The following is a 15,314-nucleotide window of genomic DNA, read 5'->3' as shown; positions in this document are numbered from 1 at the left end:
GAACCCAGAGACCTAGAGACATCCCTCAGGAAGAGAGGTGGTTCCCACAATGGTGCTGCTGGGTGTGGGGCCACACCAGTGCGTGGGAGGGCTCACCATGTCTCCTGCCTGGCTCATGGGGTCCATAGTTCCCCTCCTCCTGATGCTACTGACTCCTCCTCAGGTGCTGCCTTCTTAAGGGGGGCTGGGGTGAACACACTTGGTCTCCTCATTAACGATGAAAGAGCACCAGTAGTCATATAAGCTGTATTCTTGCTTCTTCCCGCAAACGTTGCGTTTGCACAAGTTGATCATTATATTGTCAGGCTATGGGGACTCTGGCTGGCTTCAAGGACGTAAACTTGTTCTTTGGCCAGAACAGCTCCTTCCCTAGTCCCTGTGGGGTCTGCAAAATGTCAGTGTTTTCATGAGACTGTGGCCTTCCCTCCCCTCTCCACATCTTGTCATAGCCCTGCTTACAGCTCTGCTGTTCTGAGATTATTGTTTTTATTTAAATGCTCAGGACTGTGGCACAGCTGCACAGGAAATAAAGCCAGGCCACCTCATTCCCTCCTCATTTCCACAGCAGGGGGATGCAGTCCCCCCATATATGCCTCTTGTCATTCCTTCTCCTCCCCTGACTCCAGGATAGCTAAGGGGGCAGGAGACCGTAAAAGGGTGAAATTGAAAGACCAAATTGTAAAAAGTAGGAGCCGCTAGGTTACAGATCGGGGGGGGATGGCTACTCGTCGCTAAATTCTGCACTCACTTTCCGATCCTATTCCAGCCCCAACGTGCAGGACACCTTACCAGGAGAAAGCTGCCTGCATAATGGAGGACTTTCAGGCAAAGCCAATACAAAGGCTAAGGGGGCACCGCTACTGGGCGACTAAATGAGCTAAATATTTATAGCTTGGCTAAATGACAAACAACTGGAGATCTGATGTAAATACCAAGGAAGGAAAGAAACATTTTAAGGTAGTTTTGAGGGCAGGATTGAAACAATCTGAAATGAAGGGAAACTTTATTTTTTTGCTCCATCTCCTGTGCAAGAGAAGGAGGCCATGACCCAGCAAAGCATACGGAGTATGCCTTGTGATAAAAGGGCTCCAGAACTGATTTGTGCTCCTATGGGCAATGGGGTGGGTGGCTATATTTGGTGGGCTGCAGTGACAGCTAACGCTAGGCCATGCTTCTGTGGTTTCTGCAGGTACCGACTCTGGGCAGATGCCTGCGCAGAAATGTTTGGAGGTCTTGACATCTGCGCTGTCAAAGCTGTCCACAGCAAAGATGGAAAAGACTATATCATTGAGGTGAGAGCATGGGGAACCTGAATGCAAGTCTCCTTTGGGAAGTGTATCCACAAACATGATCTGATCCCTCAGAGTTCACATGCACCAACATGCTCGTTTACCCCTCTGTGCATGGTCCAGCAGTTACTGCTTCTCAGTGCCCACCCATTTTCTCCAAGCTGTGGCCCACTGGTGTGCAAGAAACTGATTTAGAGGCCCAGCTAAACTGGCAGATACGCAGCAAGGTGTCAGGGTTGAAATGTCTTCATTTCTCAGTGTGGACTGTGAAAGGAAATGGAGAGCCACTGACTGTTTGGCTGCCCCAGCTTTACAGCTGATAAATCCCCACAGTGAAGAACCTTACTAGCATGGGACAGATGTGAAGCTGCCTTCTTATCGAGCACATAACAGCCTCCAAGTGTTGCTGGTAGCATCCAAAGTTTGGTGCGTCTCAGTGCACCAGTACCACCCTTCCTACGCTGGGCGCTGGCAAAGCCAGTGCATCTCTTGTGGCTGTTAGCAGGGATCGACAACATCATGAACAAACATGCCTATACATTCAGCCCGACCTGAATGCAGGTGCCAGGTGATACTAACATATTAGTCACGTTAACCTCCCCTCATTACTCACGCAGAGGTCCAGCAGGTGATTCAGTCCATTAAAAATCGGTTTCTCTCTGAATGAACCTGTCTTTCTCCGATCATTTTAAAGGGAATCTCAACAACAAAAATCCTAGTTGCATCTTATTTAAAAGAGCAGAACAAATGATAAGAGTGTAGCAAAAAAGTCCGTAAGTAGGAGGAACATTTTAATAAAAAAAGCAGGTGTGTTTTCTAAAATCTTTTGCCTAGACAGCATTCACTGCAATAACAGACGAGCAAGACAAAGCACCACAGAGTTACTATGGGCAGTGTGGACTACAAACATTTGTGTTCAGAGCCCTGTTAGCTGGACAGACTGTGGCTCTGAGAGCTAAAGTTCAACATGTTCCATGCCAGGCCAGGAGGCAGACGTGGGATTGGGTAGATATCACACTCAGGTCATCCTAACAGGGCAGAGAAGGAAAAGCTGGCCAGAAAATCAAAGTGGAAACTTAAAAAACACTCCGGGGGAGAGAAAATCTGGCAAGTAAGCAAATGTCTCTGTCACTATGTGACTCAAGGAGGCACAGCATCTGACCTGCTGTAAACTCCACCAACGCAAGCCAGCCGAGGAAGATGAGCAGAGCCAGCCTACGGCTTCATGCAGGGGTGCTGACACACTGGAAAGCTATGTGTGGGAGAGCAGTCCCACCCACTGAGGGTTGGGGTGCTGATGAGAACCACATGAGCCCTCCAGCAACTGCGCATTCCTGCATTATGCGTCTGCTCTCCGGGGAGAAGCGACCTGTCAAAGGCCACATGGTATAAGCGACCAAATGCTGGTGAGCCTCTGTCTTTCCTGAAGTGATGGGGCCATGGCTGATGGGTCTGCTCCTGTGTGCAATTCATCAGCACCTAGAGGAGCATCCTCCAGAGCAGACTGTCTCCCTGCCATGCACTTTTATATCTCTGTGCACGTGTAGCTGAGAAAGGAAGAGCAAGAAAGCAGTCTTGCTAGAGACGACTGTGAGGACATTTGGACTGTGTCCATACACGGTCAGACCATGAGATGTGGCTTTCATATCCCTGCAACTATTCTTGCACATAAGCCTATGTACGTGCACACGTGGCTAATTCGGTGCTTAAGGATTATGTGCCTCTGTCTGGGTATACCTCTGGGCTTTCACATCTGCCCCGTGTGTGACTGACTGGATGAAAAGCACGTCCATGCGCTAACAGCCATCATCAGCTTGCACACAGGCAGAAATGCACACTAATACTCCTCTCTCTGAGAGCAGGGCAAAAAGCAATGGATTTAGTATGACACAAAAACACATCAGCTTCAGATGGGTCGTGCTGAATTATCCCAGTGGAGAACCTGATTGAGCAGGCCTGATGCACCAACATCTAGCAGGCATTCAGATGCCAGGCTGATGGACACTGTTGGGAAAGGAGAGGAGTAGTGCAATACAAAGAGCAGAACAAAGCCAAACAGGCACCTTTTCTACTTTATGCAGATCTGGGGGAGATGCTGACAAGTAATTAATTGCCTCCAGCCTACTTCCTGGGGTACTTTTCTTGGTCTGAAACTGATCCTTTATTTTGCTTTTTTGTTCTGATAGTGGAAGAAAAAAGTTATTTGACAGTGTGACAGTTGTATTTTTCTCGGTGAGAAGGAACAGTGTGCTGTGACATTTTACAAGAAAGCACGCCTAAATGGGCTGAACAAATAAGGAATTTACACAATGCAATTGCAGGCAGTAATTCATTTTCACAGTGCAAAGCAGTTCTCTAGGAAAGAGTCACAGAGGTAGTGATGGGCAGTTCTGTGAACTGAGATTTATCACAGTGGTTTGTTGCAAACAGAATCAGATTAAGACAGATGAGTTATTAACACAGAGCAAGAGTGATCTTGCACCCATGGTATTTGCTATTACTTGAACTTCACCTTCTTTTCCCATGGCAAACAGCTGAATCTAGTACGTTTCTGCCCTTCAAAGCACTAGCACACTTACACACCATTTTCATGGCTCATATTGAAAGTTCTATTAATATTCTATTAAAACAGCTGTGAATTTAATGGTAAATGCTAGTACTTCTTTTTCCTCTGCTTTACAAAACTTTGTCACTTTAAGGGAATATGCAGCATGAATGGTCGGCATTTGATCAGAAGGCCAGATCCTGAAAACACTGCAAGTTCAGTACCGCTGTTAGCAGACAGATTCTCAAAAGAGTTCAGCAGCGTGTACGGTTTAATAATCTCTCCGCTCCCTTTTTTTTTTTTTTTTTTTGGTAATCTAGCCCTTTTCCACATCTCTGCCATGCTGAACAAATACAGAGTGAGTAGAGGAAAGTAAAATGATCCATGTAATTTATGCTTCCTCCTGAATCAGCTAAGCCCTACTACCAGCCATACAGCTAAACTGTTGTTACTAGACATGCTCCTTGCTGTCCTGCAAGAAACCCTGCCCATCCCTTCAGCGCTGCCATATCATTTCTTTTGATATGTCTAATCATCTGTTTCCTTCCTTCCTGCGCTAAAAATCACCTAACACTCCACTCTTGCACACCAGAGCAGGGAATAACAAGTCCAGCCTTCAGGCCTCAGCGTCAGACTGGCGCAGGAGGAGGATGGGGATGGGGTTTTCCTGAGTCTCTTCTTTGCCCGGCTGCTTTCCGCTCCCCCCTCGTACACCTTATCAGGCAACAGCAGCTGCATCAGGAGCAGCCACTGACCTTGGGCGGCTACAAAGGCCGGGTCCATATGTGCCGACATCTTCTTGTCTTGCCCAGCTGTTCTGTGATCTCCCTGGGAAGCGATGAGTGCAATCTGCCTTGCGATTCATGTATTCCTCTCAATTGTTTCATTTATTTCAGCATTAGCACTCCTATCTGCCCAGTTGCTGAGCAATTCCACTTTCCCAGAGGACAGACAAGGTGACATCTCATGCTCCTTTCCAGTTCAGTGGCAACCAGCTGTGCCATTTGGCCCACAGAAATCATTGCCATTTTCAAAGGTCTTCCCTTACGCATGTGATTGATTGTTTATTCCCATATTTGCGATGTCCCTCCGCTCACGTTCCCCTGCCAGACACTACACAGCAGGACAGCAGATACCCTCATCCCTGGTGCATCTTCACTGGTTCAGGTGGGACCTGCTCCAGGGTTCATTCCCCCTGGTGCCTTTGTTTCATTACACAGCATCTTCCCCTTCCTCTCCAGCCACTGCTGCCACAGAAGTAGGAGAAAGCAGTCCTTACGACGGGGAAATGAGGGGCCTGGGGCGTTTCGGCCAGAGCTGTAGCTCAGTTGCTCACAGGGAGGGCTGGGGAGTCAGGAGCCGGGCTTGGCTGGCCGGCCGCGTAGCAGAGTAATGGCATCATCTAGTGGTCAGACAGGTCCCCGCACGGGGCGCTGCGGGGGGCTGGAAGACCTCTTTTCTCACGCGTGAGCTGGAATTGCCGAAGGAAACGGGAATGCTTTTAAGGTGGGAGTGGAGGGGAAGGAAACCTGCGCAGGAACCTGCTGGAGGGCCCCCAGGAGCCCCTGGCTAGTGAGGCACAGACGGGAACCGGCCGTTCCCTGACACCGCTGGGAAACATCGTCTTTCCCCACCTCGCTTTTTAACACAGAAACAGCGAAGCCGACAGTGGAATGAGAAGCCACTTCGTGCATTTAGCTGAGCACTGCCGTCTATAATTTTCTATCCTCCTACTTTCACTCCCTGGGTCAAGCAGTCCATGGATATAAACACCAACTCACTCTTCATGAGAACCGCAATTAAAACTTCCCAGGCAGCTCTTCTAGTGTTTGTACGAGACACCTGTAGAAATTAATCCAAATTAATACTCTGCAAGAAAGGACTAGGATACAAACTCAGTGAGCTCACCTCACTGATTTCCCCTACTTTAAAGCTTAAAAAAAAGGATACAAAACTTTCCATTTCATGCCAAGAGTGGACTCTTGCAGCCTTGCCAGGGTGGAGTGCACTTCCGATTGTTATCTGAGCGTGAGTCAGTGCCTTTCTTGAGCAATGCAACCTTTAACTCTGCATTTCCAAGGGTTTTAATGTTTGCTTTAAAAATAAAAACAAAATAAAATAAACTCTTCCAACCCCGATATTTTGGTACAATTATATATACTCCAGTTGAATCTTAACTTCATCATAGTGCAGTTCTTCCTGTGGGATTTAGCTAGTGTTTGCAAAGAACTTGATTTATGATGAACTGTTGAAAATTATGTTTAGGGCTGCTATACAGCTGAGAGTCTGCTGTGCTGTCATTATTATTGTTGTCAGACCATTTCTTACCTCAAAGACCCTTTGACAGCTCTCCTTCCCCCATCCCCACAGTCTTGCTTCCCAGCTTTCCCCAGCACAGTTGCAGTTCTTGCTTCAGAAGCGGCCATATCGCAACAATATCAAGACGACAAGCAGAGAATAAGTTTACTTTCCTGCACTGGATGCTGTTGTTTTGGTGACATCCTATTCATTAGACATCTGTGGTATTTGTGTCCCCTCTCAGGTTGCAGTGCTTTGTGTTGATTAATCCCAAATGTTTCCTGGTTTCCTCCAGTCCCTGTTGCTTTCATCTCCTCAGGCTTCAGTACATGTTGTTTCCCTTCTCCTGTGGCCCTTTCTGCTGCAATGTCACCCCCAAATACTGTGGGACAATGCCAGAAAGACCTCATCCATCAGAGGCATCTCCTCAGGACACATGAAGAAGAAAATCTGTGTTTAGTTGATTTAAAAAGCCTCCAAGCCACCAGAAGTCTTGGTTTGGCTTCCAAGTTGTGAAGGGAAGGAAGATGGGGAATGGGGGAAAGTACATCCCATTTCCAGAAAAAACAAAGCAAAACCCCATGCCTAGGCAAGTCAAGCATGCTTCAGCATGGAGGGGAGTGGTGACTATGGGTGTTGGCAAGGCTGTGGAGACACAAAACAGGTTAATGTGAGAGGTGAGTTGAAACAGACATCTGCCACCAGGAAACCTCCTTGTTAACTGTTGTTTTTCCCTCCTTTGGCAGGTGATGGACAGCTCAATGCCCCTGATTGGGGAGCATGTGGAAGAGGACAGACAGCTTATAGCTGATCTGGTTGTTTCCAAAATGACTCAGCTTGTCGTCACTGCTGGATCTACACCATCACCGCTGAGGCCTTGGGTATGAGTGAATAGAGACCTTATCACCAAGTTGTTTTCCTGAACCTTTTTCTCCCTCTCTCTCTCTCTCTCCTCCCTGTGGGTCTCAGGCAGTCAGACATCTTAGAGAGTTGAACAGTCCCGTATGGAGTGTCTTGGATAGACCGACTCCTGCTCTTCCAAAGTCTCTCATAGACTCTCTGAAGTAGGTGCCCCTAAGAAACACCTGTCTCCCTTCCTCTCCTTCCATATCACTGTGATATCACACCAGTAGTGTGGTCCATGCCTCTAGACATTCTGGCTTGCTAAATTCATAGATTCATACTGAAGACAGAAATTTTTAGAGGTTCTTGTAAGGTCTAACTTCATCTCCGTCTAACACTATCCCTCAGGATAGGTTTCATTCCAGTTTTTGCATCCCTGATGAAAATCTGTGCTTCCCAGAATGGAAAGTGGGAATCTCCACCAAAAGTTGTTCCATTCCTTACTGCAGCCTTTTTTCTTTCTTCACCCCCTTCATCAGGAGGAGGCTTGACTAATGCTGAATTCGTATCAGAACCTGACATTTTTGCATTTACACTGACCCCTTAGTGCTTCTCATGTACATTCATTTTGAGTATCATCAAGTGCATCTAATCTTAGTGCTGCATTTCCCAGTGGCAGTTCTGTATAAATGAAACACATCAGAACATAATCTGTGTCTCCAGGTGTATGTGTTACACCGCTTTCAGTATCTAGCAGGGAGCCAAGCACGAAGGTTTGAGGACAACAAATCTGTACAAAAGAAAGGACAGGAGAGTAAACAGGCTGAGGGATAATACTGACTGCAACACACTGGAACAGTTTCCATTCCCACGTGAGACAATAAATGGTAGAAAGCACTTTATGGCTCTTTGCTTTTGTCATATGACAGCCTACTCCTGCTAAACCAGGTCCCTAGCATGAAGGGTATTCAGGGTAACTCCAAACCAAGTTTTAGCTAGAATGAGGGGGTAAACATTTAATTGACACTAAAAATGCTTTGAGGCAGGAAAAGTGATACAGAAAGGGTAGGATTTACTCTGGCCAAAGTGGAGTCAACAACTGCCATCTGAAATACCCAAGATACACAGTGTATAAACTATGAGCAAAGGGGAAGCCAACAGAAACATGGACAGATGCATCTGTTTTCTATGTCTGTAATATATTGGTACAGGATTGGATTGGATTACAACAGACCTAGAATAGGGCCAAAATAAGAACAAAACAAATGGTCTTGGAGGGATAGGATGTCAAATGGAAGAGTTAAATAAGAAAAGGGTCTTCATCAAGAATACAACCTACAAATATCTGCATACAAAAACAAGAAAATTAAAACCACAGGCATGTTAACTAGTGTTTTGCTATAGAGAAAGATCTTGGGACAGCCAACATTGCAGAAACTGCACAAGCTACAGTTACTAGCATAATGCTATAACACAGAGTTACAAATGTGCAGACAGAAGTAATTACATGTGAGGCTGGTGAGATGCAGAACTAGAGCTACAGGTGAAGACTTCCATAGAAGTAAGAAAAATAACAATTCAAGGACATCAGTACTGAATACATAGAAATATGAACCCTTGGATATCCTATGGGTATGTGTAAAATAGCTATACATATTATTGGAGCTGTCTATGCTAGTCTCTGGATCAAGAAAACCGAGAAATTATGAAACTGAGCGCACAGCATTAACAGAGATGGAAGAAGCAACAAGTCATAATAATGTGAGACTATAGCTATCAAGAAGCAAGTCAAACAGCAAAGTGGGACAGCAATTCAGAGTTCTCCATTTCTGTAGGTGCCTACTTCCTGGAACTGCAAAATCCAATAGGAAACACCACCTTGACCTACCCTTAAGAAACACATAGGTACAAATTCAGAAAGTGAATATGTACCGTTAGGTTTGATGTCTAAGGGACAGATGTGATATCAAAGAGTAAGGGTATGACAGAAGCAGTTAGAAAAGATTATTTTAATAAAATGAGAAAATTAATCAACTCCCTAGCATTAAAAGTAAAATTGTATGGACACAATTTGAGACACCACTGTTTTCCAGAATGCATATATACATTTCTGATCTGCCCCTGAATCAGGAATGCAAGAAATAAACTTCTAGAGTTAAGTGGCAAAGTGATAGAAGACATTCAAGACAAACAGGAAAAAAAAAAATCTTCCAAATTTGGAAATCTGACATTTAAGACAACCTTTATGCACCATCATGCAAGTAATAAAAGAAAATGTAAAGAGGATAGAAATTGATTTTGAAGACCAGATAGAGGGAAGAATGAAAAAAAAATTCTTTGAGTTCATCAGAAGATGGAACCCTACCAAAGAATTAGTGGGCTCTATGGATCATCCAAATTTAAGGGAGAAAAGGAAGAGAACAGGGTCAGTGTTGTGACTCTAGTAAATTTAATCGCTGAAAGTGGGGAACTTCTTAAACTAGATATAGTTTTTCCTGATCAGAAAGACAGGGAAGAGAACAAAACCAGTGATTAAATCAGTGATGACTGACTTTTTTTTTTAACTATAAAGCCCCCAGACCCAGATGACTACATCCAATGAACTGAATTTAGGAAGTGACTAAGCTGCCAAGAAAAAAATGTGTAATTTCATTAGAAAAAGTTATTGCTCCAGAGGATTGGTGTACAACAAATACAAAATATGTGTTGTAAGAGTAATGTAGAAAAATGTAGACAAGTTATGGACCTTACAATTTATCTCAGTGATACAGAAGACTAATAAACCAACAGAACCACAGCTTAAGAGCATCCACCACATTATTTTTTTTGTGAATAGAAATGTCCCATTAATTTCCTTTTGATTATTTTCTCCTCATTTCTTTGAGAATTCTTTCATAAAGTGGAGGAAAACAGGCAATCAGTCAAAATAAGGTAGCTAGACTGTCAAAAAGCCTTAGACAAAGCAACAGACAAGAGCTATTAAAGAAAGCGAGCAGGGAGGGGCTAAAAGGCAAAGTTTCACTGTGGAGCAGAAGCTGGCATCAGATAAAGACATAAACACAAGAGATTTTAATTCTTGCAAACAGTTAGCAGGGGGGTACTTAAAGGATACTAAGCCTGGTCATGTTGATAATTGGGTTGGTTGAGCCCAGGACAGGATAAGATGTTAGACAAACTTGTTTTCATGCCTACAACATGAAACCTGGTTTCATGGTTACAGCTGCTGTTCTCCCCTTGCCTCTCTGCCCTACCTCCATCCTTTCCCCTCACTGTTTCCCTTCCAAAGGCAGAAGACCTTGGGCTGGTCCTCACATCTTCATCTCTGAGCCTCAAAATCTTGTTTTGCCTTCATCTCTGAGAAGCCTTGGCTGGCTGTAGGCAAAGGCCATAGAGGTGAATATGAGATCTGATTCCCCTTCTTTGGCTGGTCTAATCAGGATGTCTCACAGCATTAGGACAGTAAATTTCCACCAACACCAAGGCAAGGTTTAGTATCCCAAGCTATGCAGGACTAGAAGTCATGAATGGAAAATTCCCTGATTTTCTTCCCCGTCCATTTGCAAGTCCCAGATAAATAATGTAAAAGATAGGCTGGCAACCTCATCACAGTTATGTTAGTCAGCTGAAACTCATTTCAATTCTTCCAGCTATGAAACATTTCTTTCTGTTTCCAGAATCACTTAGCTCATTCTCCTGACCTTCCAGGAGCCTTAAAGACCCTTTTATCATTATGTTCTCCATGTAAATAATCCGGCACGTACCAGCCTATCTGTCTCCATCGTTCCCCGCTTTCATAAACAATTTTGTGCAATAGGCTTACTGAGACTTTTGTTAACCTTGGACCGGCCCTCTGTGCAAAAGTTCTGTGTTGCTTAATCTGTTTATTAAAATATCTGTCAAAAACTAAAAGCTGAGAGAGAAGAAAGTGCAGATGGCACCAGCTTATTTGCATTAGTCAGGACCAGGGATGGCAATGAAGAACATCTGACAGAGCTATGTATATTAAGTCACCACAACAGCAAATGAAAACTCCATACAGAAGAATGAAAGGTAAGCCAATCTGGGGATAGAGAGAGGAAGAACATAATCTGTAGACCTTGCAAATGGCACTACCCGTGTCCCTTGAGAAAGACTTTGTCGCAAACAGGCTAATGAAAACCACTGCTCAGTCTATGGTTGTGTTGATAAGGGAGAAGCAGGAAATTAGGATGCAGGAGAAATGAGCTGGTGATGTATACAGAGAACCCCGATACTGCTGCATCTGGAATAATGTAAGCAGACCTGCCTCTGGCATCTGCGGAAGGAATCACAAAGCTGAGGAAGGGAAGCGGGTGATGAAAACTATTAGGGACCTGGAAACATTCCCATGGAGGGACCGGAGGGAATTCAGTCTCTTGGCTTTAGAAAGGAGGTGAATGAGAGAGGGAAGTAAATGTTTGCAAAATAATGAATGTCCTAGCAAGGGCAGGTTGTGAGAACTATTCTCAAAACTCAAAACAAAGCAATGGAGTTAAGAAATGGGAAAGGCAGTGAGGCTGAGAGCTGAGCAAGACTGAAAGGGTCTGGGTATAAATATCAAAACAAAATAATCTGGAACTGTAGCAAAGATTTTGTGGAGCACATAATAAGCTTCATGTTTCAGGGTAAAAGCTGGGCCCTGCTTATTAGCAATCAAGAGGAGACCCCTTAGGGTAAAGAGATGATTACTGCATACATGTTTCCATGGTTCATCCCTCCTTCCTTTGGAACATCTGGTGCTGGCAACTGTCCAAAATGGGAAAAGGGACTAAGAGACCCCCTCAGGCCTGATACGTTTGGTAATTCCTGATTGCCTAAAAAACATTCTAAACTGTAACTTCATTGTTATTCCCTGTGAGCAAACAACTTCTGTGCTCTTTATTACTCAGCTCTCCATTTTAGTCCCATGCGATTTTACCAGCCAGATGCGCTGCATGTGTGTGTGTGCATTTAAGGAACACTTCATGACTCCGCAGTTCCTGTATTACCTCAGGGCTTCTCTTTGGGGACTCTGTATTAATTGGAACGGTGGTTATTTTTTTTCCCCTCTAGCCTCCACAAGTTCAGCCTGTGTCAATGAAATCTCAGACAGGACCTCAGCTTGGACAACTGTCCCAACCACGGCCTCCTCCCCAAGGTACAGTTCTTTGGGCTCCATGACAGTGTGGACAGATTTCCTTCTAATTAAAAGACATCAGGACAAAGGTTTCACCCATTTTTCCAATTCAGTGACAAGCAGGCAGCAAATTCAGTGTGCTGTTAAAGCAGCTGCTGTCACATGCCACAGCAGCTCAGAAAGTGGGGTGAAAACTTTGATACAGATCCAGTTGACACTGCTGGGAGGATTTGGCTCAGGAAAGTGAGGCCACTTGAACTGGCACTGGAGCAAGGTTCTGGGCACAGACTGTATTTGCATTTGCACAAAGCTATAGTGACTACAAGATGGGAAGATGCTGGTGCTGTCAGGCTTGGAACAGACAGCAACGTGGTGATGCCAGGATACTTGATCCATCTGTCCAGGTGTTCCCCTGTCAACAAGAGCACACTCCCAGCTCCTCCTGAGAGCAAAAGCAGGTTTGACTTCTGTGGTTGGTCAGAACAACAGATTTGGCTTATTGTCCTGATGTACGCTGAGATGATGAAGCAGTGGACTGCCCTATGGGTACCCAGACCACACCAACCACTCAATGCACATATCCAATTAGACCCTCCTTTTTGCCACCTTTGTCCTTTCCTTTCTCCACCCCAATCTCCTACCAGATTAACACCCACCTCCAATCGGTCACAGCTTTGCTGTATCCAAAATCTGGTATTTCTGATACCAAAGATATCTATGTAATCTTGGCGTTACATGCTACTACTGATATGATGACCTAGGAATCGCTGGCCTTGCAGGATACTACTTCCCCATCTGTCTCCAGTACTGCCCTTCAATTCTCTGTGAAATTTTTCCTCACGTAACTCCCCCTTGACCACCTGTGAAATCCTTACAATGCTGTCTGGTCAGCTTCTCACACTGTTATCTATCACATCCAGCAATTTCTCATTCCACATCCTCTTCAATTTTGAGTGCCTGCTACCAACACTGCTGAAGCCACCTGCTGATAACACTAGAATACATGTATGTATAGCAACAGGGTGCACAGTCTCACATCAAACTGCTGGGCCCATGAAGGGACTGCTGACCCAAATCAGCAGATTCAGCTTTCGTTTCCTGCAGAGGGTTGGTTCTCCAGTGACTCTTCCTTCCCAGTGAAGGAAGGGCTTGTCAAGGATAAGAAATATTATTTACATGGCAGCGTAAAGCACGTTGAAGTGACTCCCTTTGGGGAGACTGGCAGAGCTGCTTTAGTGATGAAGGAGGTAGAGATATGGACAAGTCTAGAGATGTGGACATGTCACCAGTGTTAGGCCTATAAAAGAGGTTTTCCTTTATTCTTCTGCATAAAACTACTCTGAATATTCAGTCTCTCCCCTTAGCAAAACCCATTCTCCCACATAGATCTTCCTTGCTTGTTGTCCGCCACATGCACTTCTCATGTCTGTCTACATGTCCCTTTCAGGTGGACCACGCCAGCCCCAGGGATCTCAGCCTCCACGGACAAATGCGCCACCACAGCAGCGGCTCTCTCCTCAAGGACAGCAGCCCCAGAGTCCCCAGTCCACTTCACCCCAGCAGCAAAGGTCACCTGGATCTCCACAGCAAGTTCGATCAGCAACTGGGTCCTCTCCAGTCCAGACTTCCAAGGCAGGCATGTTCCCTCCACAGCAGCCTAGACCTCCTGCTCAAGGACGGGCTCCTAGCCAGCCAAGCCCCACTGAAACATCCAAGCAGCAAGCCACTCCACACCCGCATCTGAAGTAGGTGCTCTGTTAAACCACTAATATCTGTAGATATTAGGATAAGGCTGTCAAAAAAGTACCCTGAGCTGGCATGAAGGATATATCAGTTGTCACGCAGTAGTTCCCAGGGACAAAGGCCTGGACAACTGTGAGTGACTTCAGAGATACATATGCCTGGGCATAACAGGCCACCATTGAACTGTTGGCAGGAAGAACAAGTTGTACTTGACATCTAAGATTTCGCATTCTTCCTCTTGTTTATGTGCTCGTTGTTAATCATGGGCTCTACCCCAGCCATATCAACATAGCTACTACCTTCCCAGCTGGGTGTATAATCCTTACAGGCTGCAATCAGCACATTATTGGCCAGAAAGCTCAACAAGAGTCATTCCTTCACTCTTCCCTGAATGCAGGAGCCACACAAAGGTTCTTTACCAGGCAATATTTTGCAATTGGTAGCAAAAAGGTGAGGGGGTGGAGGGAGTGGAAGTGGCACTACACAGATATATTTAAAAATCCATATGGTGACCATATGTTTAAGCACTCTTTTGGAGAGGAGCACACCACTGAATTATTGTGAACCTTTAGTAGTAGCCTTTGTTGCCACCCTTCATAAAGCATATCTGGCTGGCACCATGGCAGGAAAGACTGGCAAAAAAATGTTTAGCGTTGACAAAAAGTTGACACAAGAGCAAATTGGTATGAACAGGCCAGAATAAAATACAGGCTAGGAACGAGAAGAGTTTCTAGGCAGTAGAGTGATGTTCTGGAATAGGCTTTCAGTGATGATGCCTACATTAGCAAGGCAAACCAAGAGCAGTGAAACTAAGAATCAAAACGTTGGTGTTAAGGATGCAGTTGCCACACTATACCTGTTTCACGTACTTTAATTCAGAGTCTGGTCTTGTGCTGAAAGCCTTTTACTGACCAGGAGAAACCATTCAGGGACAAAGCATGGTAAGTGGAGAAAATTGGGAGATTTACTTCAGAAGTACAGTCCTGATCTGAACTTCAACACTAGAAGATACACACCCAGCAGGGCAGTGTGGCCAACCAACCAACCTGCGTAACAGAGCTGATAGAGCAGACATGCCAGGGAGAGCAGGCAACACCAACTTGCCAAACTTCTTGAGCTCTCACGTTTGAAAGGACCGGACCACCATTCTTGGTATGTCTGTTGAGAGACAGGTGATCCTCAGTATGAATTTTATTACTAATACATAAGTAATAAAATGACTTAACTGATCCTCACAATAGTAGCACCAAATACCGATTGCATGTTTTTAAATCAGATGTTTTCATAAACACCTACTAGTTTGGACTGTGATCAAGATCAGCCACCTGCCCATGCCCCATCCTCTCCCCTCCCCTCCTTCCTGGATGCCTTCGCATATAGAGATTCTCCTTGCTTACCTCTCCTTTTATCCTTGAATTTGTCTGTGTGATGGAGCACAAACCATCAGTAAACAGCTTGAACC

The 15,314-nt window shown here is 45.0% G+C and overlaps 1 protein-coding gene across 1 annotated transcript in view; it reads left to right on the top strand.

Annotated features, from left to right (window-relative positions):
- Positions 1–15,314, top strand: part of LOC104618410 (synapsin-3-like) — a 33,902-nt gene that overhangs the window by 18,085 nt on the left and 503 nt on the right. Inside the window, exons 5-8 of the mRNA XM_010283992.1 lie at positions 1,190–1,292; positions 6,879–7,013; positions 12,046–12,130; positions 13,557–13,854. Of these exons, the coding sequence (XP_010282294.1) occupies positions 1,190–1,292; positions 6,879–7,013; positions 12,046–12,130; positions 13,557–13,854 (621 nt within the window). The remainder of the gene's footprint in view (positions 1–1,189; positions 1,293–6,878; positions 7,014–12,045; positions 12,131–13,556; positions 13,855–15,314) is intronic.

Source organism: Phaethon lepturus, unplaced genomic scaffold (genome assembly GCF_000687285.1).
Source record: "Phaethon lepturus isolate BGI_N335 unplaced genomic scaffold, ASM68728v1 scaffold7043, whole genome shotgun sequence".
NCBI lineage: Eukaryota > Metazoa > Chordata > Aves > Phaethontiformes > Phaethontidae > Phaethon > Phaethon lepturus.
This window is presented reverse-complemented; position numbering and strand designations above follow the sequence as displayed.